This window comes from Myiozetetes cayanensis, unplaced genomic scaffold (genome assembly GCF_022539395.1).
Source record: "Myiozetetes cayanensis isolate MyiCay16 unplaced genomic scaffold, myiCay2020 scf12, whole genome shotgun sequence".
Taxonomy (NCBI): Eukaryota; Metazoa; Chordata; class Aves; order Passeriformes; family Tyrannidae; genus Myiozetetes; species Myiozetetes cayanensis.
In genome coordinates, this window is record NW_026086826.1 from 18435389 (window position 1) to 18461029 (window position 25641).

Sequence of the window (25641 nt, forward strand, 5' to 3'; positions counted from 1 at the left end):
CAGAGGTGAAACCAAAAACCCAAGTGGCAGAACCCCAACTTTCATCCCTGATGGAAGCTCTTCTTATCCAGCACCTGCTGATAATGTCCCCAGTCATAACTGGCTTCTTGAAAATACCCCTCAATCTTTACAAGTTCTGATACAGAAAAAGATACCCACCAAAGAAATGCATATTTTTTAGACTGCTTGAAAAGGAAGGACATTAGAGGTCAAAGCAATCTCATTCAGTAGAGAGTGCTATTTACAGGGAGTTTGCTGCTTGTTCAACTACCCAACAGGCTGTCATGCTTTCTTCAGTCAGTTACTCCCTTTGCTCCTCAGCACCATAAAACAGCATCAGCTACACCAAGTGACAAGTTCCTTAAAAGTGAAATGTTGTATGTATAATTTAGATTCTTCACTATTAAGAGGCACTGGAACAGGCTGCCCAGAGTTTTGGATGCCCCATTCCTGAAAGCGTTCAAGGCCAGTTTCAATTGAGGTCCAAGCCACTGGTCTAGTGGAAGGTATCCCTGCCCATGGCAGGAGAACTGGAACTAGATGATCTTTAAGGTCCCTTCCAACCCAAACCATTCTATGGTTCTATGATTATTCTACATGGCCAGAGATAACACTGATACCAAGAGCAACAACAGTGCTGAGGTTTCCCTTGCAGCATCAATGCTGGCAGCAGTGAGAGGTCTGCACCGATCCTGGAGTGGAGAGATGCAAACTTATATTCAGCCAGCAGTGGCAGCCAGGGTAGATCTCTCGCTTCTACACAGATGAGGGATGCCACGCTTTGGGGAGTGAGGGGTTGGGCTTTCAGGAGTTTGAAATTTAATGGGATCAGGAGGTCATGTGCCCATTTCCACCTGCAAGCAGCTGGGTTTGCAATCACTGTCTGTTCTCATCAGCACAACAGCCATTTCCAAATAAGCATCCTAGACTATAAATCACTCTGTTAATGTTCCCTCTGTTCCTCAAGGGAACCTCCTTGTTCAAGCCCCTCCCTTGAATCTCCAGCTTTCAGCTCATTTCTACACCTTATAAACAGGTGCAGGACTTTCTTGGCTACTTTGACTTCTTGGTGGAAAAACTGGTGCCAAAGATAAATAGTGACAACAAATTTTAATAGTAGCATGATTACTTTTTCCAGGCATTTCTGTAAGCATTACCTAAATATTGCAATTCCTTAGACTGCCAGCTTTCAAGGCCCAGGTGTGTTTCAGTTTTATTGATAAAGCACTGAACAGTTTCCACTCTGAATTTGGACTCCTACTTGCTGCTACCTCTGCACATGTATTTTTGGTATGTCCTAGGGTGAAAGCTATTTGTGCTTCTAGTAGGAGCAAGTCATTGCAAACTCAGGACTAGGTCCCAGAAAAATGTTACCTATAAAATGCAGTAAAACTGTTTGCAAAATACCATCAGATATAAAGTTAGTTCTCAATGGCATTTCTCTTTTGCGAGGAGGCTGCTTTTAATTTAATTGCTAATTAAAAGTTCAATCATTTACTGCTTAATATTACCAATTTAGGACTAAACGAACATTAAGTGATATAACTGCTGATGAAGTCGCTGACCAAATAGTGAAAGGGGGGGGGCAACATTCCAAAGCATCACAGCTCAGTCTGTGTTTCTGTCAGTTTTCTCCCTCCTCCTTCCCTTAGCAATGCTGAGTGCAGAGCGCTGACCCTCAGGGTTTGCTTCCCTTCAACAACAAAATGGGAAGTGAAACAGTGTGCTGTGTGCTGCAGGCTGTGAGAGCTGCCAGCTGTACCTGTGCTCTGCATACGCTCTGAGAGTGTGTCCAGGTCAGCAGGGAGCGAAGGAGAGCGAGAGACAACGTGACCCCAGTGGAGCTGTGCTTTGAAGAGGATCAAGAGAAGGTGCTATGTATTATGTGCCAAAGCAAACAAGTGCCACTAACTTAGAAGACAAAAAGGAAAACAAATATTTTTTTTCTTTCTGAATTTCTAATAAAACCTCGATACTTAAAAATATATATATAAGGAAGACCACAAAGTAGACAAATTTACTGAGAAGTAGTTCTGTAAATCATTCACTATAAAGCTGTGACTTTTTGGAATCAAGTCTTTTTTTTTCCTGTTAGGCTGAGCTGTCACACACTATAGCCAGATTCCCTGGGTGAATGTGTATTTTGTAATTAATTATTACTTATTGTTTTTCTGTCTGACCCCTGGAGTTGGTTTTTATAAACTAAAAATTGTCAGAATCTGACTCGCACTCAGTGCTACTGACAGTGGGAAAGATCAGAAGAATTCATTTAACAAATGTAGATGATAAAATAAAATGTCACATTTTATTACATACTTTCGTTCCATCTGTCTGAGCAATTTTAAATGCCAGATTTAAAGAAGTGCCAGCAGGCCATGTCTTTCAGGGATGCTTGCACATGGCTGCACTCGCTTTTAGCATTTCCTTTCTATTAAGAGGATAATTCGGTGGTAAACTCCTAGAAGGGTGCAAGAGCACATGTGTTTGCAGTGAGACACTCACCCATGCTCCTGCCCCTGTGCCACCAGCCTGGGAATCACCACCTTCCAATTCCCTCTCCCTAGCTCACATGACTGGTATTCATGGCATTGCCCTCGCAGGGAAGCTGCATCATTTTTTCCATGCAGCTTTTGAAGGTCACCACTGCTCACCTCCATGCTGCTTGCTAGCAAGACACTACAAAAATGTGCCTGTTGCTGTGGGCTTTTTCTACCTCTCACAGGTTTCTCTTGTTTGCCTACCAAATACTGAGGCTTTGGAAAATTTCAGATTATCTTCAAAGTATTTCTGTTTCCATCAGTGAGGCAGAGCAATGGTGGGGGTGGTTAGGTATAAGGTTGTGGTGCTTTTTTAGCTTTGGTGAGCAGCTCCCACTGGGCTGCTCCTGTTTTGTTCTGGTCCATGTTGGGGACAGTACCTGCCCTGCCAGCCAAGCCTGTCTGACCAGCCAGACACGCTGGGCCCACCCCATTCTCCTCACCAAAGAGGGAAGTGAACCACACCAGCCCTGAACTCTCTCAAAAGACTGTGCATTTCAAAGTTCACTTCAAACTCAAAGCATCTCTGATGCATTTTCTGCTTCAAAAATGCTGTGAAAAAATGAACAGGGGAAAAAAAATTCCCAAAGGAAATAACAGTAGAGGAAAAAAAAAGGAAATGGAGCACAAGGAGGTAAAATATATAGAGAATCTCTGATCAAAGAGTAGAGAGGAGGAAAAAAAAAAAGAAAAATGAATAAATAAGTAAATGCTACATACTACACACCCAACTCCCGCTGTCTGTGCCTGCTCAGTGACTCTAATGCACAGAACTGGCACTGCATGAGGAGAGGATTCTTCTCTTTGGTAAAATCTGACTGGCTTTCAAGGGGGACAATGATACTATACAGGACAATCTGTTACTGCCCCAGTATTAATGTAAGGTATGACCTAATGAGCTGCCAGGAGTACCTCTGAGGCTACATCCACCTCATGAAACAGAATTCTCATTCCATTCATCACTCTTTGTCATTGCCATGGTTTAACCACAGATGGCAACTAAGCACTTGCTCTGCTTCTTTTAAGGCTCTCTGTTGTTCAGGTGGCTCCTGCTACAGTAATTCCCATAAAATGCAACTCACCAATTTAAAGCTATGTCCATTACAATGTCCACTCCCAGTACCCGTGGACCAGATCATCACAATGAATTCCTCTCTTTACCCCTGCTCTGGCTTGGACTTATCCACAGACTACAGTCCCTCGGGCTGTATCTACTCCTGAAGGAGCCTTATCTATGAGCTACAGTCTCTTCAGGAGGACACCCGCTGTGGCACAGACTTATCCACAGCGCAGTCACTTGAGGGGCACCTGTTCCAGCACGGCCCTATCCGTGGGCCACAGAGTCTTCAGGGATACACCTGCTCCAGTGTGACCTTACCCACAGCCACCGTTCCTTTAGAACCTGCCAACATGGCCTTAGTCCTGGCTGCAGTCCCTCCAGGGGTGTTCCTGCTCTGTTGTGGACCTGTCCACGGCCAAACACTTTGAGGTGCTCCAGCACGTGCTCATGCACAGCCACTAACGCTCCAAGGTGTACCTGCTGCAGCACAGACACGTCCTTGGGCCCCAATCCCTTCAGAGGTGCACCTGCTGTGGCACAGATATAGCCATGGCTACAGACACTTTAGGATGTACCTGCTCTGCTGAGGATCCATCCACAGGTCACACTCCCTTTGACTCGAGTTCACTCCGGAGTTCCAGCCTGTCTGGTACAGCAGCACAGAAACAGCAGCAATGTCTCGTCCAACTGCCAGCCCAGGAGCATCTCCACTGCCGTAATCCAAATGTTCCCAGAGTGAGGTGATCAGCAGCACAGTGGAACAGCCAGCAGCGAAGGCAAAAAGCAGCCACTAATGAGCTCTAGACTCTAATACACAAGTGAGCCCTGTGCAAGCACAGGAACCTGCCAATTAATAGCCAAACAGCAATAACAGCTATAAATTCCATCTAGCACATTCCAATCAAACCTGCTGTTATTCCATGAAAATTTAAATTGCATTTTGAAGTTGAAATTTTCACTCATTTTCAAGTGTTCACAGTATCTTGCTTTTTTTCTTAAAAAAGCATTACTTCGGCTCTTTTTGGGTGCACATGTGGAGTTAAGCAAAGCTGTGAAGGCATGACCAAAGCCATTTTATTCCTCTTGGGCCTAAATTTTCTATATTGAATTAATTAGACTTCCCAGCTAGAAGTTAAACTTTCATATCTGCTTCTGTGAACTAGCAAACAAGATGGTAAATTGCCTTGGCTGCCTTTGAGGAACCTAATGTATTTTTCAACCTTTCTTTTAAAAGCTGGCTGTACAATGGTAATGGTTAGAGGAGATGATGCCAAGGATTTATCAAGTTAAGGATCATTTAAAAAAATACCAGGAAATACGTACACTAGAGTCAAATATGCCACATATTTTAATAACTATTAAGCACCATTTTGCTCAAAGACACTGAATGTAAAAAAATACTCCATCTTTCTATACTAAACCTTTGCAAAGACCTTGAATTTTTTTTCATGTTTAAACTTTTATCTTGATGTTTGATCCTGGTATGTAATACCAGAATCAGAGCCATTGTTTCTGAAATAATATAGATTATAAAGGGAGGTAACTCAAGTATTGGGATTTGAATGCGAAAACTTTGTTGACTCCAGGCTACTATTAGTTTTGCACCCTGCCAGTAAGTAAAGTATGGATTAGACTTGCAGAAATACCCCCAACTGTGCTCACGGCCTTGGGGAGGATTTAGATCAGACTGATTGTTCCATTAAGCTCCCAATCTGGTGAGAAGTCACACTAGTAATTTGCATCTTCAGAAAAGAGTTAGCAGAGCTGTTGCTTTGAAGTTCAATTATCCATGTACATGTTTAAAGCAGAATATTGGAACTGCATTGTGCTGTTTGCACAGCTGCAGAGAGCTAAATACATGGGATGTTTGCAGGTTTGCTACGGAGCTTTCTGTGCAGCCAGGGAAACACAGGGCTATTGGGAAGTCTGCAGAGGAGCTGAAACCATGGACAGGCACTGAAGAGAAGGGAAGCTCTAAAGAAAGTTTATAACTTCATTTGTGGACATTGAGGATAAATTGAACAGACCACTTAAGTGTTTATACTATGAGGTGCCAGCTGCAGCTCTATAGTTAAGCCTGAATCGAGGTTTGAATTTAAAGCAGGGGTTCAATTTCATTATTTCTGTGGATGATGTAGTTTCCTTTTCTTACCCTGTCTCAAAATATACAGTACTTGCTCTTTGAGTACATGATAGATTTCCTACACACTATAAAGTAAATCAAGCAGTTTAGGGTTAAAATTTGTAAAGTAGATTCCTTGGGAATTTAGATTTCGTTCAGACTACTTCTAATTTTTTCACATTGTTATTACTGTTAAATAAAAATTGCTGAAAAACACTATGAAAATAATTAATCAATGTTTATACAATTACTATGATCAACAGCTCATTTATACTTATAGGGGTTATTTTGTCATCAAAGCTTACGCAGCCTATCATCCCTCCTTGCCAGCGCTGCCTTTCATTGTCACAATCCTCCAGGTTACAGCTTCCATGCTACATTCTCCAGCTCAGAGCAGGGTAACAGATATCCTGGCCCACCCCCTGAGGCCCTGCCATGCTGGTGATCTGCTGCCCCGTGGCTGCTCAGGTGTGATTTGCTGCAAGGCTCTGTAAGACCCCCTGCACAGGCACAGCCCTGCACCTTGTTTGGCACTTTAAAGCCTTGTCCTATGGAGCTGCCTCAGCCCTCCATGTGGGAGCACCCTGTGCTCCAGCCCAAGCAGTAGCTCCCACCTGGCGTGCCCCCAGGCACCACCTGTGGGTCTGGTAGCAAAGAGACCACTTGCAAAAGCATCTGGAAAATGCACTGATATTGGCCTGCTCACCTCACTGAGAGAGATCCCACAGCTGAATGGGGCTTTAGATTATCCATTATTTATTAACAAGATTGGCCCAGGTAAACTGCAGCTACTGCTGCCTACGCAAGGCACTTGATACTATTTTATGTCATCCATCCTTACATAACTGACATAATATTGCATGGACCACTCACTGCTTGCTGCCCCTGTGCCACATGTTGGCTGCTGCTCAGTTTTGCAGAGAACAGGAAGGATTGCTGCAAAGGAGACAGGCATGGCACATAATATTTATCTATGAGTGAGGAAGATATTTTGATATTACTTTTATATTTACTGCTAGTGACTAATCAAAGTTCCAGCTTGGCATCTGAGGATCAGCATTTCTAATTTGTTGGCTGCCTATCTCTTAATCAGATCACATCTTAACGTCAAAGATTCTGCAGCCTGTGGCATTTGTTATAGGAATGTATTTCCTCAAAAACCTAAGAGAAACAGACAGATCTGATCACAAGGAAACAAATATATCACAGCTCTCATGTTATCAAAATTAAATGACTGCCCTTGGACATACTGCTTTTCCTATAGCCAAGACAATTACAAAGGGAAATACAAGTGAGGAAGGTATTTTGAAATGCAGTAACTAAGCAAATTTCATGTATGAAAATCAAGGGTGTTCTTACAATTTCACACACTGATGAATCTTGCCAAAAGGAACAGAATTCCTTAAGCTTACAACTGTACATGTAATTAACCACATCAAAATGATAACCCATAGGAATTCAATAGATTGTCCCAAAACATCATCCTCTTGGATGTTGTGGCAAACTATTTGTTATAAAATAAATAAGCTTAAAATGTTACAATCAGATCTGCTCAGTTCACAGTGTGTTCAGATAGCTGTGTCTTCTCAAATGAAAAACCCCAGTGAAAGAGATAACTATATTTATTTTATCGAAATACTACTGATCCTCAAAGAACTAAGTTTGGGGTTAATCAGATTTACTGCAGTTTATTACTTTTCACGCATGAATTATTGGAATAGAATCAAATCCTGGTGCAGTCAAACCCCTGAGTACACTGCAGATCAATATAAAAATCAATCCAGTTTTTCAACAGCACAAGTCTTCCTTTTGGAGTGTAAATGTTATTCAACTTAAACTAAACCACTCAAAAAGTTTTAACGTTATAGCTGATTTCTGGCAACTGCTAGACCCCTCTAGCCTGAGACCACACATCCACTAACTGCACCACAGTCTAGATACACTGCTTTTTAATTATTCATGTTATCATAATCTACAGAATCATTTTTACTGTCTCTCTGTATTTAGCACTGCAATAAATAATGTCTTTTCACCGTATTATAATTTCTTTAATATTCCATGCTGCTCACACCACTATGGAAAAAAATAGTTTTCTATAGTTTTTAATATTAGAAGGAATTCTGTCTAGCAAAGAAAACAAAGTGTAAGAAATAGCAATTCACTACACTACACCTTGTCAGGATTCACGTTATTTTCCTTAGCTGTTTATGATCCACACACTATTTTCTGGCTACACAAATCACGTTTGCCAAACTTGCAATATTATTGTCCTGTTACAAGAAACTTCGGCTTGTATTTTATTAACAACCAAAACCACTTTGACAAAACAACTCAAACCACAAGTCTGTTTCAATAAAATGTTTGTAAATTTAGTCTGGCAGAAAGGGGAAACAACGCCACCTTTCTGATTTGCTCACTTCCAATCTGAACAGTTTAAACTGTAAATACTGCTGAACATCAAAATAAGACCCTAGTGAGAAAAGCCTTAGAGAACAAAGACTTTGTCCCAAAATGTGCACAACAGGGAGTGGCGCCTATAAAGAGCCCAGTTCCAAGTTCAGAAATTAAAAGGGTGAACCTCAACTTGCAATTCCATCAGAAACTTTTCTGAACCATCCTTATTCCCAACAGAAGGTGATTTCTGCAATACAGTATTTTAGATTTTCCCAATAAGATGTCTAATGAACACTGTAGGGGCCACAATTCCTACTGAAACAGTAACTTCTCCTTCTGAAGCGCCAGTGCCAGGACTGCTCCAAGCCCCGAGGAGCAGCTGGAGGGTGTTCACTGACTGGCAGGCACCCCTTGCACTGCTGTGGCAGGACAAGGGGACAACCGGATGGGTGACAGCTTGAGTCATGGCCCACGTCTGCTTCCAAACACAGCAGGAGCAAAGAGGAGGCAGAAGAAATCACCAGAGTAGAAAACTTAGCTCTCAGAAGTCCAAAATGACCTTCAGAGAAGAAGATAACCCTGAGATTAGTTCAGCTGGTTAGAGCACAGTGCTAATGACACCAAGGTCACAGGTTTGATCCCTGTATAGGCCGCTCACTTGAGAATTCATTTGGACTTGATGTTCCTTGTGGGTCCCTTCCAGCTCAGAATATTCTGTGAAATCTGTGAAATAAGTCTGTTGTAACACCCACATGCACAGAGGGTGTACTGTGGACAATGAACTGGTTATGAACAGTACATGGTACTCACAAATGTCAGCAATAACCATTAAAATAAATACTCAGTAATATGTTGGAAATAGCTGGAAAAAGCGCGTGATTGAGTAAGGATAATTTCCCCATATCACTTCTAGCACATAAAGCTCTTTCTACTCCCAGTACCCTTAAAAAATTGGTTTTTAACTCCTGAAGAAGAAAAGGAAAAAATAAGTAAATAATTTTAAAAATTATTCACTTGGCAGCAATCTGGTACCAGAGAGAATTTATTGACACTGAACCAACAAAAGCAAAACCTCCACATGCTCTGTTTGGTTGCTCACCCACCAGACTGTTTCAGGGAGTGGAAATGTGAAGAGGGAAATTATATAGTTTAATTGGATATTATTATCTATAAACTACTAGGTAGGCCCTGAGGTGTAACCTGTAAAAGAAAAAAGCAGTAAAGAGCATGACGAACATAATTCTTTGCTTATTTACTACTTTGAAGTATTTTAAATCTTATTTTTATTTCCCAGTCATCTCAGTCTGCAAATGTACAATGCACCATTGTTAACAGCTGCAGATGATACCAGAAGAGATGAACTGCAAGTACGCTCTGCAGCACTGCACTGAATCATTAATGAGTGCTGGAGAACTGTTCTTCCCTTATTTGAAATGTGTACACATTGCAAATAAAATTAAAATATCATGTATTATTAATATTGTATTACAACACAGTGGGTAGGTTGCAGAAAATTCAGAAAGTGATAACCACAAAAACTCTGAAGTTCAAATATTTTAATAAAGTTTGTGGAGTTTAACTTGTTACCTGAAAAAATTACAAAATTTATATATAGATATAGGATCTACCCTTGATCTCAGAAGAAATTTCATCATATTGATTGCTTTACACAAGAAGTTCAGCTTTTGTATGACTTTTGTGTGTGTGTGTGTGTGTGTGTTTTAACCATTGTAGGCTTCTCTGAATTAAATTAAATGTTGTTTGGAAAAAGAAGCATAAATTATCACAAACACATTAGAAATTATTTTTAATAAAAGCCTGCTAGGCTCTATGAATGAATGGTGGTGAGCACTGTAAAATTTCATTCTAAAATGAACTCTTGAACATCAGAGAAACATTCTCATGCTTAAATGCAAGCTCACAGATTTTTCTCTAACATGGGAGCATTATTCTGCAATGAAATGATGGAAATGCCATAGTATGTCATAAACACAATTTGGTAATTTTTGTGCCTTCACTCTGTTAGTGGAAAAAAGATAAACTTATTACAGCAGAACCATTGGTGCTTTCTAAGTTAATACTTGAGAGTGTTTTCATTTTGAAATTGTTTATTCTGTTGTTTGCAACTTGATAAATTTGCCCTGGACCAAAACACGCTTCTCAAGGATCTCAAGAAGAGGTAGGGACCTCTTTAACAAGTTACATTTAAGTATGTATTTTAAAAATAGTGGAAAACATTTTCCATGACTGAATCATGACAGCATGTGACAACCACTCAGGATGCATTGGAAACTGATAGAGTGGTCAAAATCCACACAGCAGGTTAAATATCACCTTTTCAGCAGCATCACAAGACTTACCAATCTGGCCCTGAAAATCAGCATCCCTGCCTGTAGGAGCTTTATTTTATCATTAAGAGAAACAACTGGCACTGGGAAAATGTGAATGATCATCCATGCTGTGATGTGTGAGCAATCAAGGCACAAAAGGTTCTTCATCCTCTGAAGAGTCGCCCACCTGCCAGTAATTCCTATCAGATGCCTGCTCACTAGCTGTGGTGTAAGTCACAGGCTTTTGCTTTCTAGTGACTTGCCCAGGTATCCACAGGTGTTAAACCCCCAAAAACTCCAACCATCAGTCTACCTGCCAAAAAACAACTCAGTTCTCTAAACTTTTTCTTTTCTCTACGCTCCTCCTTCCAAAAGATACTTCTCTAAACTTGAAGTCTCAAGTCAGCATCAGAGATGTTGGCAAATAAAGCCTTGTGTTGTTTTCTTTCTGGAGCAGAAATGTTCCTACAATACCTGTGCTAAGTGTATGATGGCTGTATGCTGCAGAACCAGGTTACCCAGCTTGAACATTGCAAAGCTCTTTCCTGCTGTCCTGTAAGCGTGGGAAATCTCTTAATACACACTAGAATTGAAATGAAGATTTCTTTGCTTCAGAAGCAATCTTCCAATATGAAACTCAATAGCTTTTAAAAATCCACAAACTATGATTTCAAGAAAAGGCTCTTCAGAACCCATAATCTGTCACTTAAATTCTCAAATGAATAGCAGAGATTGTGCTTTTCATAGGCAGAGAAAATCTGCTGAACTCCCACTGCAAACTAAAGCATTTGACATTTTATTTCTACAAATTTCTTCAGCAAATCCCTCAGCTATGGTACATAAGCACCTTTTCTTGGCCCAAAGAAATAGCCTCCTGCAGAGATTATTTTATGGCCTGACAGGAGCTGGCTGGGCAGCCTTGGCAGGGCGGCCAGCACGAACACCTCAGCAGGAAGAAGCAAGGCCACTCCATTAGGGGAGCACTTCTTGCCATGTCTGTCCTCAGAGCACATGCTGGAAGGGGGAATTCAAGGCCTGCCTTTTCCACCAGCCTTCTGAAGTGAGATATAATCTCTGCTTTCATACTTTCATTCCTGGGAATCTTTCCAGGCTAATCTGTTCTGCACGGACTGTTTGGGCCGCCTCTGCCCCCGCTAAGTAAGTGATGAGGCACTCATTGCTTTCAGTTCCTGCTGGCTGTGTCCAATGAGCTCATCAAGAGCTTGAGACAAATCCAAAACCTCAAGCTGAGCTCCTCAGCATGTTTGGAAGCCCTTCACTGTGTCTGTCCCACAGTAATGTATTTTCCTAGCTCAGTACCCTATGCAATCATATTTCACTGCATAAAGCAAAAAAATGAAGCTTTTCAAGCTGACCCTTGTAGGATCATCCCAGCATCAGCTCTTAACTGCCAGCACATTAAGCCCAAATCCAAGTGTTTAGCCTAATATTAGACTGCTTCATCCAGACAAGCACATTCATGTAGATGTGGGCAGTAAATACCTTTGAAAAAAATACGAACATTTGAAAGTTAAAATGCACTTGAAAACTTTGGCCCAAAGACAGAAAAAAGTAAAATTGCTATGAACAGTTTGGAAAAGCCCAAGTCAGCTGTAGCCCTACTAATCTAGCATCTGTTCAGGTCTAAATACAAGTTTACAATAATCAAAAGGAGCTCTATCAGTACAAAAATAGTTCTCAAATAAAATTAAACACTTTTAGAAGTAACACAACTTATTATAAGCACTTAGAGAACCTCTTTGAGTTTACAAAATAATAAAGAACAACTCCATAAAAAATGTAAATCAGAATGTGATTTCTCTACGAAGAACAACTTCCAAAGCACAGGCTACTCACTCTTATGTGTAGTGCTTTCCAGACCGAATGTCCTGCTTAAAACATACTTTCTATATTTCCAGCTCTGTATTCCCCATCTATCCTCTTGTTCTTTCACATTTTACAACAATATATTTCACGTATTTTTCTCACTATTCTTAATTATATTTTATATAGTAAGACAGATACCAAGGTATGAGAAATCTCTGCAACAGACTTCAGCCAAATCCTGAAAGGCACAGCTAAGTAGGCTACAGATTATGGAAATATGAAACCTAGTAAACTACTACATGCCTTTCAAAATGAATTTATGGCTCTTCTCGCCCACAGATGGAGCTTTCCTTGCAGTATTTTTCCTTACAATTCTCCTTCATGCTTCATGGAAGTGTTTTCAGACAGGGTAAACATGAGGCAAATTTCATGCTCAAAAAACAGTCTGGACACACTTTTATGCATCCATCATCCTCGTGCAAGTTTTCTAAGGACCTTGACAGCAATATCCCCTGAGCCAGTGAGGCCCACCATCCGCACTGTGTTGTTGGGTATTGTTTGCCTGGCCCCAGCCTGCCTTTTCAACCACTGCCATTTTTGTCCTGTGACCACCTTGGATTGGCTCTTTCAGTGGTGCACAGCTATACCAAACTGAAGAACAGGAAGTAAAAACTATATCAGTCAGCACTGAGTAAATTAAGCCAAGCAGAATACACTTGGAGGCTAGCCAGAATACACAATGTACTACAGATCTCATCCAAATGGCTAAGATCTGGGATGACAGCTCAGGCTAAACTCCATTTAGAAAAGGAAACAAGATAGCTACAAACTTATATCTGCAACTAAGGTGACCTTTAAAATAAAAGTTTTGAAGAATAGGGGAAGAGAAAGATGGACTCAGATTTTCTTTTTGCTGCTGCCTGCAATGTCCTGTGTCTTGATACTAGCTGAGACATGGAGACCAGGAGAACAGAGAAACGGAAACAAGAGCAATGCTCACTTCTAATAGCTGATTCTTTCTGCTGAAAAGAGCAAGCTTCCAGAGAAGTAGGTTCCCCAAGCCAATAAGCAGTCTTTAATTACAGCCAGGGGAGTCCAGACAAGGGACAAGGTCCTTTGCTACCAAAACTAATGCATAAGAATCAAATTGGCTGTTTTGCCTGAAAAACAAGTCGAACAGCAGTGTGTTCTCGTTACCTGGGTGACCACATTGGTCAATATCCAATATTTGGTCAAAAACCAAAATCACCTGCTGTTTTTATACATCTGTTTAAGCATTATAAGCAAGCATATATTTGGGGGGTTTATTTCAATTGTTTTAGGATTGTGTTAGGTGAAGAAATTGGAAGTCAGGAAAATGAAAAAAACTATTAAATTGTATTTTCGTTTTGAGGAAGTAAAGCTTTATGTGTTTCCTCTACGTTCAGTCTTTTCCATAAGAGTACCAGTAAATCAACATAAAGAAGAAATGCATTAATTTTTAACATTTCAAGAAAATTTAACGTGCATTCTATAATTTTACTATCTGCCATTAATGCTCAATGGTTTACTTATCTGCCAACTCAAGCCAAGGTCCTCCACTGTCAGGACCTTGCATCTCCACTTCCCAAGCTTGGATTCATTACTCTAACTCTGAGGTGAGGTACTAAAAGGTGCAGAACACAACTATTACAGAGAGACAAGAAATCTCTCAGTTCCTTCAAACCGAACTTTCACTTCTCTGGAGTCTCCCAAGTGCTTCAGAAATATCTGTGGTCTGGGCAGGTGTGGCAGGTGATTAAACCAGGATGAAAAAAAGATTTCTTACCATGATTTTGCTTTTAAATACCACAATGAACAGCTGCTTTAACAGATGATGAGTGTGAATCCTCCCATGGCGCCTTACAGAGTCCTGCAAAGCTGAGTACCTTATCTGATAAATGGAGCCTTATGCACTCACACAGCTGTAGAACTAATTTCCTGATGTTCCCTCACCTTCTAACAAATCTTCCTCCCAGACCTCTTCAGAAATAAATGAGCAGTGAGAAACATCAGGATACCTAAAGTCAAACTGCATGTAAATTGACAGTTTGTTTGTCTAGAAGCATCTCAACTGCCATAATTAGAAACTGTAATGCTATTAACAACAGTGGAAATTTCTATTGCTCAGTCATAAATTGAGTGATTTGGTTATAATATCTCTTTGTAGGAGCATGAGTATGTAATAAGGGAATCAGTGAATGATGGATTCAGTAGCCATCACTCCCAGCTCCCAAGCTGCTTTTTATCTAGCTGATATCAGCAAGTCCTGGCTGCACACCCATATTCAGCAAAACTCCACTTGATTGCTCATAGTGATCCTGATGAGCTCCATTCAGAGAACAGCAGGTCAGAAAACAAATCCCTGTTACATAAATATAATCTATAAATATAGTCAATTTATACTTTTGTAGACTGATCATATACTGCAATTTCCTGCATGGGATGGTGCAGCAAAAGGCTCAGTCTCAGAGAAAAGGCAGAAATCTATTTGCATTTATTTGAGGTTACACTGTTTCTTCAGTAAAATATTTGGAAAGCTCCCTTTTTGGTAGAGATTTTTTTTGGTAATTTTTCATCTAATGTGCTTATCATGGTTTAACCCTAGCCATCAAGTGAATACCACAGATCCACTGGCCCCATGGGGAGGAGAATCGGAAAAAGGCAAAAACTGTGGGCCGAGATAAGAAAACAGTTTAATAATAACAATAAAGTAAAAATATAATAATAATAACAAAAACAATAACAAGAATAATGGAGACTAAAAAAGAGAGAGAGGACTAAAACCCAAGAAACAGAAGTGATGCACAATACAATTGCTCACCACTCGCTGACTGATGCCCAGCCCGTCCCCAAGCAGCGATCAGCAGCTCTCAGCCAACTCCCCCCAGTTTATGTACTGAGCATGACATTCTATGGTGTGGAATATCCCTCTGGCCAGTTCAGGTCAGCTGTCCCAGCTCTGCTCCCTCACAGCTTATTGTGCACCTGCTCGGTGGCAGAGCAGAGGAAACTCAAAAATCCTTGATTTAGAGTAAGAACTTCCCAGCAACATGTAAACACACCATCAGTGTGTTCCCAACATTATTCTCCTATTAAATCCAAAACACAGTACTGTATCAGCTAGTAGGAAGAAAATTAGCCATATCCCAGCTGGATATTCAGCAAGCAACTTTTCCCCTTCAGAATCTTAATACCTAAATAGCTCTTAAAATCTTTATATAAACTTCTCACTCCTTTTTCCTTTTTTGTATGTCTTTCTCCTTTCACAGAAATACCATTTTTAAGCCTCCAGCAGCATAAAAGATGCTCATATATCCTGGCCTGCTCTTTAATGTTTACAGGCTGGCTGGAGCATCCTAGTGCTATGTCTACTGTTCTAGGTCTGCAAATATTGTGCTCAGCAGTGGAATCCAAATGTCTCCTAGACAAATGAAAGCGTCTACAGATGTGGATGACATTTAAAGGTCCCATTTGGAATGAAAGCTCCATCTGACAAGGTGACTTGCAGACCCAGACAATTCATACTGCAAAGGATCTACAGTCTAATAGATATAAATCACATCACCCTTGTAGTCAGAAAGCAAATACAGTCACGAACTTACTTCTGTTGTGTACTGGCCTTTGTTAAAACAGAAACAAAGTCAAAGGGACTAACAGTAGTGGGAGAGTCAATAAAGAGAGGGAGTGAGACAATGGAAAAGAGTCAATATTGTGTTGATTCCTTGGTAATAACATGGTCAGTTGTACCTGAAGGCTGTACATGAAAACAGATGAGGTGACACATGCACTGACACAGCAGCATGTTGTGGATTTGCACACAGAAGCAGACAACAGAAAATGAAAAAACACTGGGGAGTGTTTGTGTTTCTGGCATTACTCACTCCACCTGGACCCTGCTGACACAGAAACAGAAGTGCATCGGCAAAACAGCAAAATACAGCTGTTATTGTGACAATAGCACTGAATACAAGAGCAGAGCTCCAAAAGGACCACTCTAACACATGCCTGTGCCAGAGCTTCCTGAGTCTCATGAGTGTCTGTGCCAGGAGAGCCACGAGGACACGGCTGCCCAGTCTGGGAGGTCTCTCCCTGCCTTTTAGAAAGTCTCACATTTCTCCTTGCCTGTACCTCTGCACTGGAACCAGCACTTATGTCCAACAATACAGCATCTGGCAGAACTTCACAATTCCACCCCTGCCACAGGGAGACGAGAGCCAAGGTGTTGAAAAGTGCAAGGCAAAGCTGCCTATTTGTCTACGATAGATTCTAAACCAAATGCTAAACTGCAAATCAACATCAAACAATGAGGGAGATGAAATGCTTAAACACTGCCAAAGTGTAAAACTCAGCAGAGAGGAATGGTATTGCAGGAAAATGGGAAATTTTTGAAGACAGATTAACGTATGCTGCAAAGCTCTTCATGCCATCTGGAAATAAGAGCAATAAAAGACCAAGATCGAAGAGTGAATAAGTTCAAAAAGTAATCAAGAGCAAGAAACTGGCAAACGAAAACAAAAGATGTCATCTGTTACAAAGAATGAATGGAAATCCCATCTATTTCATACTCAAGGAATAAGAAATGGCAAACTGAAAGCCTGTTCTGACAACCCACTGTCCTGGAACAGGGCTATGCCAGGACATCCTAAGGCTTCTGGGAGACAAAGCTGATAAAACTCACACGGTAATTCTAGTCTCCATCTGGCATGTGAAAAAACCTTTTCCTGTTCCAGGGCTAACCACTAACTACATGAGCTTGCAGCCTCTTGTAGCAACTAAATACATCTGTAAGAAAGAATGATACCATTATAACAATACAAATATGCAATACTCATACCATGGCACAACTTCCCCCAGTAACCTGTCCTGCTGAAGACATTTGGTGTCCTTTCACCCAAGCAGGAGGCAGCATGCTTGTGTATCTCAGCTCTAGCTACAGAACAGCAGTGGCAGGGGAAGGTACAGCTGTCCTGTGTCCTCCTCACAGCTATTGCAAAAGCTGTTTGCCAATGGTCTGCGTGCACAGGCTGGAGTAGGGACAAGAGCAGAGGAGAGATGCACAGGAGAGGAGGAACTGGATTTGAATTAGGTGGCCTACATTTGAGGTCTAATTCAAAGCCTGATCAGGGTGGGTTATGGGTTGCCTCTGAAAGCAGGAGGACATAAGGTAGCTGAAGACAGTGATGATGATTGGGATTTTCCTGTTCTCTCCCATATATCTTTGTTGATTTTTTTTTAGTAGTTCCATACAAGACACTTACTTTGGAAAGGGCCATTTGTCATATCTAGAATGCTGCTCCCAAATACCACATGTATTTGAAACAATTAACAAACATATGGTCCAATTTGCAAATGATAACATGATATAAGAACAGTGCCCCTGCTCCCTTCCCCTCGCCTCCACCTGGAGTTACACAAACCAGAATCAAGTAATTTTTGAATCATCACAAACTCGGGCCATATTTGTGCCCATAAACATGACTGTCAGACCACAACCTGTGGGACCTACAGTGTCATGAATGATCTGCTTGCTTTCACTGTCTATAAAACCACTGCACATTATATCCTTCAAAATTTCTTGTATTCAGATTATCTCAAATTTGTTATCAAATTTTTCTCACCACCTCTTCATTTTTTTCTGAAACAATCTCATTTTCTGCTCTTGCTCTACTCCCATTAAAATAATTGGTACCACACCACATTTTTCTGTTTTTATATTCATATCTGCATCTGAAAAAGCAATTTTATGTTGGCAAAGGCCAAAGTCCAGCTCAGTTCCTGGTTATAACCCAATGTGACACAGCAGTATGTAACATCTACTAAGACATACAAATGCCAGAAGCAGGGTGGGAAAGTGAAGACAGACCACAGAGCCATATAACAAAAGGAGCAGGTATACTGAAGGCCAATGAGGATGAAGAAGTTTTAGTACTGTTCCCTTTTGTGTTGACAGATAGGCTTCTCAGCAATCTTCCTTCCAAGTGAAACCACAAACATAGCGAAGTGAGTGGAACATTGGAAAATCAAAACATAGACTTGTGATCAAGCAGGTCATAAAGACACTCATAAGAGACCAAACTCTTGTGGTACCTTCCACAAGTGCTCAAGACTTGTAGCTAATAGTTCTTCCATTGAGCCTGTAGAGGTGACTCTGCCCCTCAACTACAAGAAGCTTTTAGTTTCAGTTTTATAGCAGTATACAGGTAGAAGGGAGTTTACAATCCAAAGTTTCAAAAAAAATTACATCCATGAGAGAGATTTGCTTAATCTTTATATGCAGATCACCAGATTTCTAAGGAAAAATTTAATTTTATTAATTGTATTAAAATGTAGTATACAGCCTTTTAACTTCAATATGCAGAGAAATGAAGTCATCAGACAGAAAATAAAAAGCAGTAGCATAGTGTCCAATGCCATGGGAGTATCACCTTCTCTTAAGCTGGCAAAGAACTAAAGATCAAACATCTCATGATTATCTGTTCTTCTAAGCAAAATGTTAATTGACTGAAATATACACACTATCAGCAAGCAGTATTCCCATGGGAGACCCAGGATGACAGAATTCTGCCACATCAAGTCTTTATTCACTTGGTTTCTTTCCTGAAAAGACGCAGCACCCTCCAACTGACAATCAACAGTTTTGTTTAACCTTTCTATTCCCCCTCTTTTGGGCTGGTGTTTATTGTCTTTGAGAGTGACCCCACAAAATAAACCTAATATAAAACTAGTGGCATTCTCTGTTTCTCTCTGGAAGATTATATGCTCCAAGCTTACATACTTATAATGTTTTCTCTAAGTTCTCGGGAAAAAACAAAAGGATATTAATCTCAAAAATGATCTATACCCTTGTCCTGACAACATGGCAAAGTATTGCCAAAAGGCAAGGGTCTCATCTTCTTCCTGGTGTTTCCTGCTAGGATTAGCTTCAAGTCCCCTGTCTTCAACAAGAGCTAAAGGACATTTTCTTTTGTTTTGTCAAATAAGCACTTTTTTTCTCCTCACATCAGACTTATTTTTAGAATATTTGAATAGACTATCTTTGTCAGTTGCTACTGTATAAATAGAGGTTGCTAAGGAAAGAACAGTAGCTGCTTTTCCTTAAGCAACAGTAGCAAAAGAGTATGAAACAGCAGATGATTTCTTAGCAGTAACATCAGACTAAGAGCAGCAGTTCCCTTCTACTGCAGTATTTCAAAAACATAGAAATGCCACTCACTAAAGTATTAATATCTTATGTTAGAAAAATAATGTGAATCTACCTCAAATTGGTATACTTGCTAATGTGTGTAAGAAGGCTTTTACCCTGCTTCTGAAATTCATGCCCTTCTCATGTTGTAGCTCTAGTTTTAATTTTAAAGTTGTAGACATGTTTACTCCCCTTTTTAGGATTGTTTGCCTGCTTCAGAGCAATCCTAGGAATTCAAAACTCAAGGATCTCACATTCAGAACCACACTAAAGACTGCCAGCAAGGCTACAAGTTCCCTGTAGCTGAAGAGAGCATGTATTTAGGTACAACACTGGTATTTAGGGAGAGATTTATCAGAAAAAGGATTTGGTTTCTTATATTCATTTATTTTGCTCTGAATACTGTCAGATGAGAACACTGGCACAAAGAATTTGGTTTTGGGGACTAAAGCTCTTTACTGGAGCTTCTACTGAAGCCCCCATCTTAGAGGATGGATTCAGTGATTTCACATTTAGAGATTAGCATTGTGCTCATTCTAAATCACTTTCAGAGCACAAGAGCAGTCCTCTGCACCCAGTCTACTAATAAAGCCACTGACACGTGCACAATTTAGAGATAGGTGATTAGTTTGCTGATGTGACCACTTCAGGAAGCTGACTGCTGCACACTGTTCTGGCTGTAGTCACTAGGGGAAGATATTTCAACAGCAGAGCTACTTTGAGGGAAAAAAAAAGGCTTGGGACTTGTTCACACAGGGGACAACTCAGGACGGTTTATGTGAATTAGCTAGAGATTTACTGTGGATTAGTTAGAATCATATAAAACCTCTGAGGGTATACTTTTGTTCAGAATTAAATTGTCCTAATTCAATTAGATTAACCTACTTCCAAATGTTTTACACAGCTAGCGACAACAAACCAGACTAGAAGGCACATAAGGGTGTCTAAAATGGTCTGTGGATGAGCAGAGCCACGCTCCCCTTATGCCATGTGAGTATCACATCTCACAGCAAAATGTAGTATCAAAAGCTGACAACTGAAATGGAAGAAATTGAGTTCAAGGACATGATAGGCAGAGAACTGGATGTCATCATCATCTTCAGAAAAACTGCAGTTATAGCCCAAGCACTAGCCAGTTAGAGTGCTTCCAGCTAGAATGATCATCAAATATGCCTGGATCGTGATTCATTTCAGGCAAGTGGAAGCTCAGCATCTCTGAAGCCTTAATGATAGCTAGCTTACCCCCAACTTGTCTGGGAGAGCATTCAGCAGACATGGGGGACAAGTTTCATTCAGGATATGCTGCCCTTCCTATGATTCTCTAAAGAGAAAGAACAAGCTCCAGTACTGAGCAGGGAACCAAATACCTAATCCTCTGTGTTGGAAGTGTACTAGGGCTTCATGATGAGGCAGCTTAGTATCAATAACAAGCCCATTAGAGTCATACCTTGGCATGGCACCTTGGTGAGTGCTGAGGAAACAACCAGGCTTATCACAGTCACACCAGGGCTTCCAATTCCCACTCTGGCAGGGATATTTCTGGGGTGTTCATAGTCTCTTCTTCCCCGAACATCAGGCCAAACCTGGAAACCCTAAGAAGCTTTTCCAGCCATCCTCACACAGGAAAGAATGACAAAAAGGCAACACTGTGTTTTGGTGGAAAGTCCCTAGTGGCCAATAGCAAATGTAAAGCTTTCACACCCTAGGCATGCAGCAGAAGTTCAAACGGGCAGAGAGACTGTAAAAATTTCCTTTACTTTCCTTTGTAGAAGCCCCTGAAAACCAAAAGGCCTAGAAAGGAGAAGGCCAAAAGCTGGAATCATACTTGGTCCTCATTTACCTTTCCACTTGTCCAAGTGAGGACCGGGCAGCTGCTGGCTCCAGCTGCAGTCGTGCATGTAGTACGCTTCAGGGTGAGGACGTGGCATCTTGCCTGATCTGTCCAGTATCTCAAAGGTGCTTGAGGGGAGAAGAAAAGTGTTCATGCTGGTGTACAGCAGGAAAATCCGGTGTGTTGGGGTTGAGTCAGATGTCAGAGGCAGAGATGGGTAAAAATGCTTTTGATGTGCTTGGAGGGACGTGCTGCAGGGCTGAGAGGTCTGGAGGTCTGCTCGCTTTTCTGCCTCCAAATGCTCCTGAATGTCCCCAAGGCCAAGGTTGTGCAGATGGCCAGCGATGTATTAGATCAAAACAGACCCAGTTTATCTGCTCCTAAAATGTAATGCACTCTGCTTTCTGATGGCAAGCCTCAGAAATATCCGAATTAGACTTCAGAAGTATAAAAAGCTCCCTGCTAACATAATGTGCAAATGGACTGTCGCACTTACTGTGATCTTGGGCAGCAAAAAAATTAGAAGGCAACAGCAAACAGCAAAGAAGATTTCAGCTGAAAAATACCAACATTATCCTATTTTCATACATATTGTTAAAATGAACATTTTTAAAAGCTGAAGAGATATGAGCCCGGGTGCTATTGCCGTATGTCTTATGTAGTTCATGATTATTAACGAACAGTAGAATACACATAAAAGAGTCTAGAATGGTAGGGATATGAGCCCAGCTGGTGTCCCCATATGCCTTAGAAATTCCATTTTTAGGAACACAGCAGCATATAACACTAGAGATGCTTCTTAAACATCTCATTTATAAATAGAGTAGGGTTGTTTCACTGAAGTACAGACAGAAAAGGTCCACAAGAATAACAAAATCAGCTGCATTCAAAACCAATCAAATGGTTCAACCACATCGTTTCCAGTAGGAACCACTCAGTACCAGAATATTCCCTGAATGAGGAATGATGCTTGTTTGTCATAGGCTCATCACCAGGATTTTTTTAAAAGCAACACCAAAAAGACATTTTAGTCAGAAAATGCCAACTTACTTTTGTTTTGACACAATGTTCCTCCTGAAAGGTTTTTCGGGTCCAGAATGGAAGAGGAAGGCCCAAGCTTCAGGGCACTGGAGAGTTACAGCTGTGAGTGAGCAAATGAGTGAGCCACTTGTGAAAATCAATCAAAGTAGAGTCTGGAGCTTGGCTGGTCCACATCCTGAGGAGACTCCTTCACCAGCAGGCTGCGGACTCTGCAATACAGCTCCTCCTCTCATGCTTTTCAATTTCACCAGAACCACCTCTAAGGGAAGGTAGTCAACTGTGAGGATTCCTGGTTAATTGTGAAAATGTATTACCAAACGCATTTGACAAAAAATCATATTTTCATTGCATGTACACTATCAACCAAAACATATCTAAAGCAAATATCTAAAAAACATACACTATATATGAATGAAAAATTATTTTATTTAAAAATACATTATACAGCAGAGTGTCTCTCTTTTTGTTTTCTCACTGCTGGTTCACAGAGATAGTATGATAAATTTAACCCAAATATTTGACTGGGAAAGATCCTGAGAAAGAGACCAGTTACAAGCTGATGATATACAGTACACTGAAAAAGAGTCATCTCTTTTAACATAAAAGAATCTCTTGGTAATCTTATAAATCAGATATAAAAAATGCAGGTTTGCTACCATGCAAAAACGAGTGAAGATTTCATTTAAATCTGCACACAGAGAAATCATTAGTACCTTGGACCCTAACTACCTAGACTAAGAGAAGGGTGAGTGTGCCTAACACGGTGATACAAACTTTGGATCTACTACGATTTTGTAAACACAGTTGATAGTCTAATAAAAGTGGATTTTCAATCACCTAAGTATTGTAGTTGTAGCTAAGGACTCTATTCTAAGATTTTTCTCCCCATTGATATATTTCTTCACTCTCTTAATTCTCAGCTTAGCACAATGACTTCATGACAAATACTCTATTGCACTAAAAGATGACTTGGCCTTGCCCTGTTTGCCAAGCACTCTTTAGGTAGTTGAATTTTAGTGAAAGCAGAGGTTAAAACAAAGAGTAAAAAGCAGGCATTGCCTGATGACTATATGGGAATGACTAAAATTCATCATAGAAAAAAATATACCTGCTTCTACATCCTTACGTTTCAAACATACTCTAACAATGATTAATGCACAGGAAGTACATTGAACTGTGGAAAATTTAAGGCCTAAAATGCTCAACAGCCTGCACTGAGCAATAGTATTCTCAATGTTTCTATAGTGCTAGTATTTTATCAGTTGTTGCCAGAGGAAAACTTTCCAGTAGACATTAAGAATGTCTTCAGCATCTACAATATTCCGATCCATTTGATGCTCAATTTCTATAGGACAACTTCACTACATAGAGTCAGCAAGACTGTCCTTTAAAGGGGAGACCCAATCTGATTATTCACAGCAATAACAGAGCTATGATAACATTGCCTGATGTTGAAGAAAAATCAATTCATCAACACCACACAGACTGGTAAAGGATTTTTTTTTTTTCCCCAAGAACAAGAGCCTGGAACATAAACACAGTTAGAAAGCTTTGTAGAAGGTCTGCCTGTCCTGGCCACTTAGGTTGAAGAAAATTAATGAAGCCGTTTTGGCTTTACCATGAGTTTTCCATGAAAATGGAGAGTAGAAATTTAGATGCACTTTTCTCACTAAGCCAGTGACCCTCTTCTTATCTTAGCACCCATTCTCCCAGCAGAGTATCAGAGAGCTCAACAAACATGAGAAGATGCAGGCTTCCTTAAATAATTTGTTTAAATGACTTATGAATAGCATGGCTTCCATCAGATATGCTAAGCTAAGAACAGAGCCCTTAACCTTTCATGGGATATCATTAGTAATAAAGAATATATCAAAGATCAAACTTGCTATATTTTCATTTCTTTTAACCTAGATACATATATATCATTCAAGACATTCAAGAACTACAAAACAACAATTCAACTACAATTATGTCAGGAAAATATCCAAATAAATAAACTTTTAATTATGATACAATACTTATTACAGTAAAAATTGGCATTTTTTTCTCTTCAAAAGCAGAAGCACCAGTCTTACATATAACATATTGTTTGAATGATATCTTACATGGAATACAGCGTAATACAATGTGCAAACAGCATCTTCATACAGAACATAATATTTGTCTAGTTTTTATACACTGAAATCGCCTCAAATGGAAACACGTTCATGCTCAATTAAAAATGTAGATTTCAAAAATCAAAATTAAATCAAAATATAAAGTACTGTTGGAATAGGTATATGAACCATTAAAAACAATGAGAAGCCAAAATAGAGGGTATTATAATTAGTGCTCAGTTTGTCCCATTCCATCATAAAAGTAAACAGTTAATATTTTTGCTAGAAAGTAAAGTGACGTTCTAATATTTAAGAATTCTTCAAAATGTTGGTATCATTTTAATGATGTAAAAATCAAGTCAGAAATAGGACTTCTAAAAATTTCTTATTTTTGATACACTGCAAATATCATGTGTGGGCTGTGAAAAGAGATGAAGTCCAATGGAGTGAATATACATCAGCGTCAACATCATGTGACTTCTGCAAAGGCCGTGATGTGGTTCTACAAGTTAAAGGAAAAACAAACAGATAAAAACCACAAAACCACACAGATAGACAGCAGTCACCATAATTTCTGCCTCTTGAGCTTTAAAGGTAGCCTTGTGCTTGGAGATTGCTGCAAATAAAACTGGTTTTCACTGCAGTACTCTCACTCTCAAGGCAATTCTTTGTAAACCACTGAAAGACTGGATGGGAAGAATGCTGAACAAAGTTATTAGGTGCGATGGTTCTACAATATTTTAGTTTTAGATGGTTTGGATTTTTTTTTTAAATGAAGTAACGATGTGAATAATTGAGTTAGCTTATTCATGATTTAAAACAAAATTCCCAGAAATTAAAATGACCGTTTCTGACAGATTATAACTTTCTATTTCAGTGTACATAAAATTTTAATATTAATTTCTTTAAAGAATAATTTCTCCCCCTGAGCTCGATGGCACTGAATCAAGTTATAAAATGCTGCAAGCAAATTGCATTGGGTAGCTGAGAACCATATTGAAAATTTCTTTTTCAGAATCACTACAGTGTCCTCTTCACTTGCTATGTAAGAACATTTTCCTCTTTCCCTCAATGGGACGATTCTTATGAACACAAAGATGTGTATCAGAATGTGAATACACTGTGTGGGACTCTACACAGTGAAACTGCAGCATCCCAAAGAGCTTTGCTACTTTTTCATACTCTGACCTAAACAAGTG

The 25641-nt window shown here is 40.0% G+C and overlaps 1 protein-coding gene across 1 annotated transcript in view; it reads right to left on the reverse strand.

Annotated features, from left to right (window-relative positions):
• Positions 1 to 22748: 22748 nt before the first annotated feature.
• PLPPR5 (phospholipid phosphatase related 5) overlaps positions 22749 to 25641 on the reverse strand; it is a 43993-nt gene continuing 41100 nt past the window's right edge. Inside the window, exon 6 of the mRNA XM_050307518.1 lies at positions 22749 to 24944. Within this exon, the coding sequence (XP_050163475.1) occupies positions 24912 to 24944 (33 nt within the window). The 3' untranslated portion in view covers positions 22749 to 24911. The remainder of the gene's footprint in view (positions 24945 to 25641) is intronic.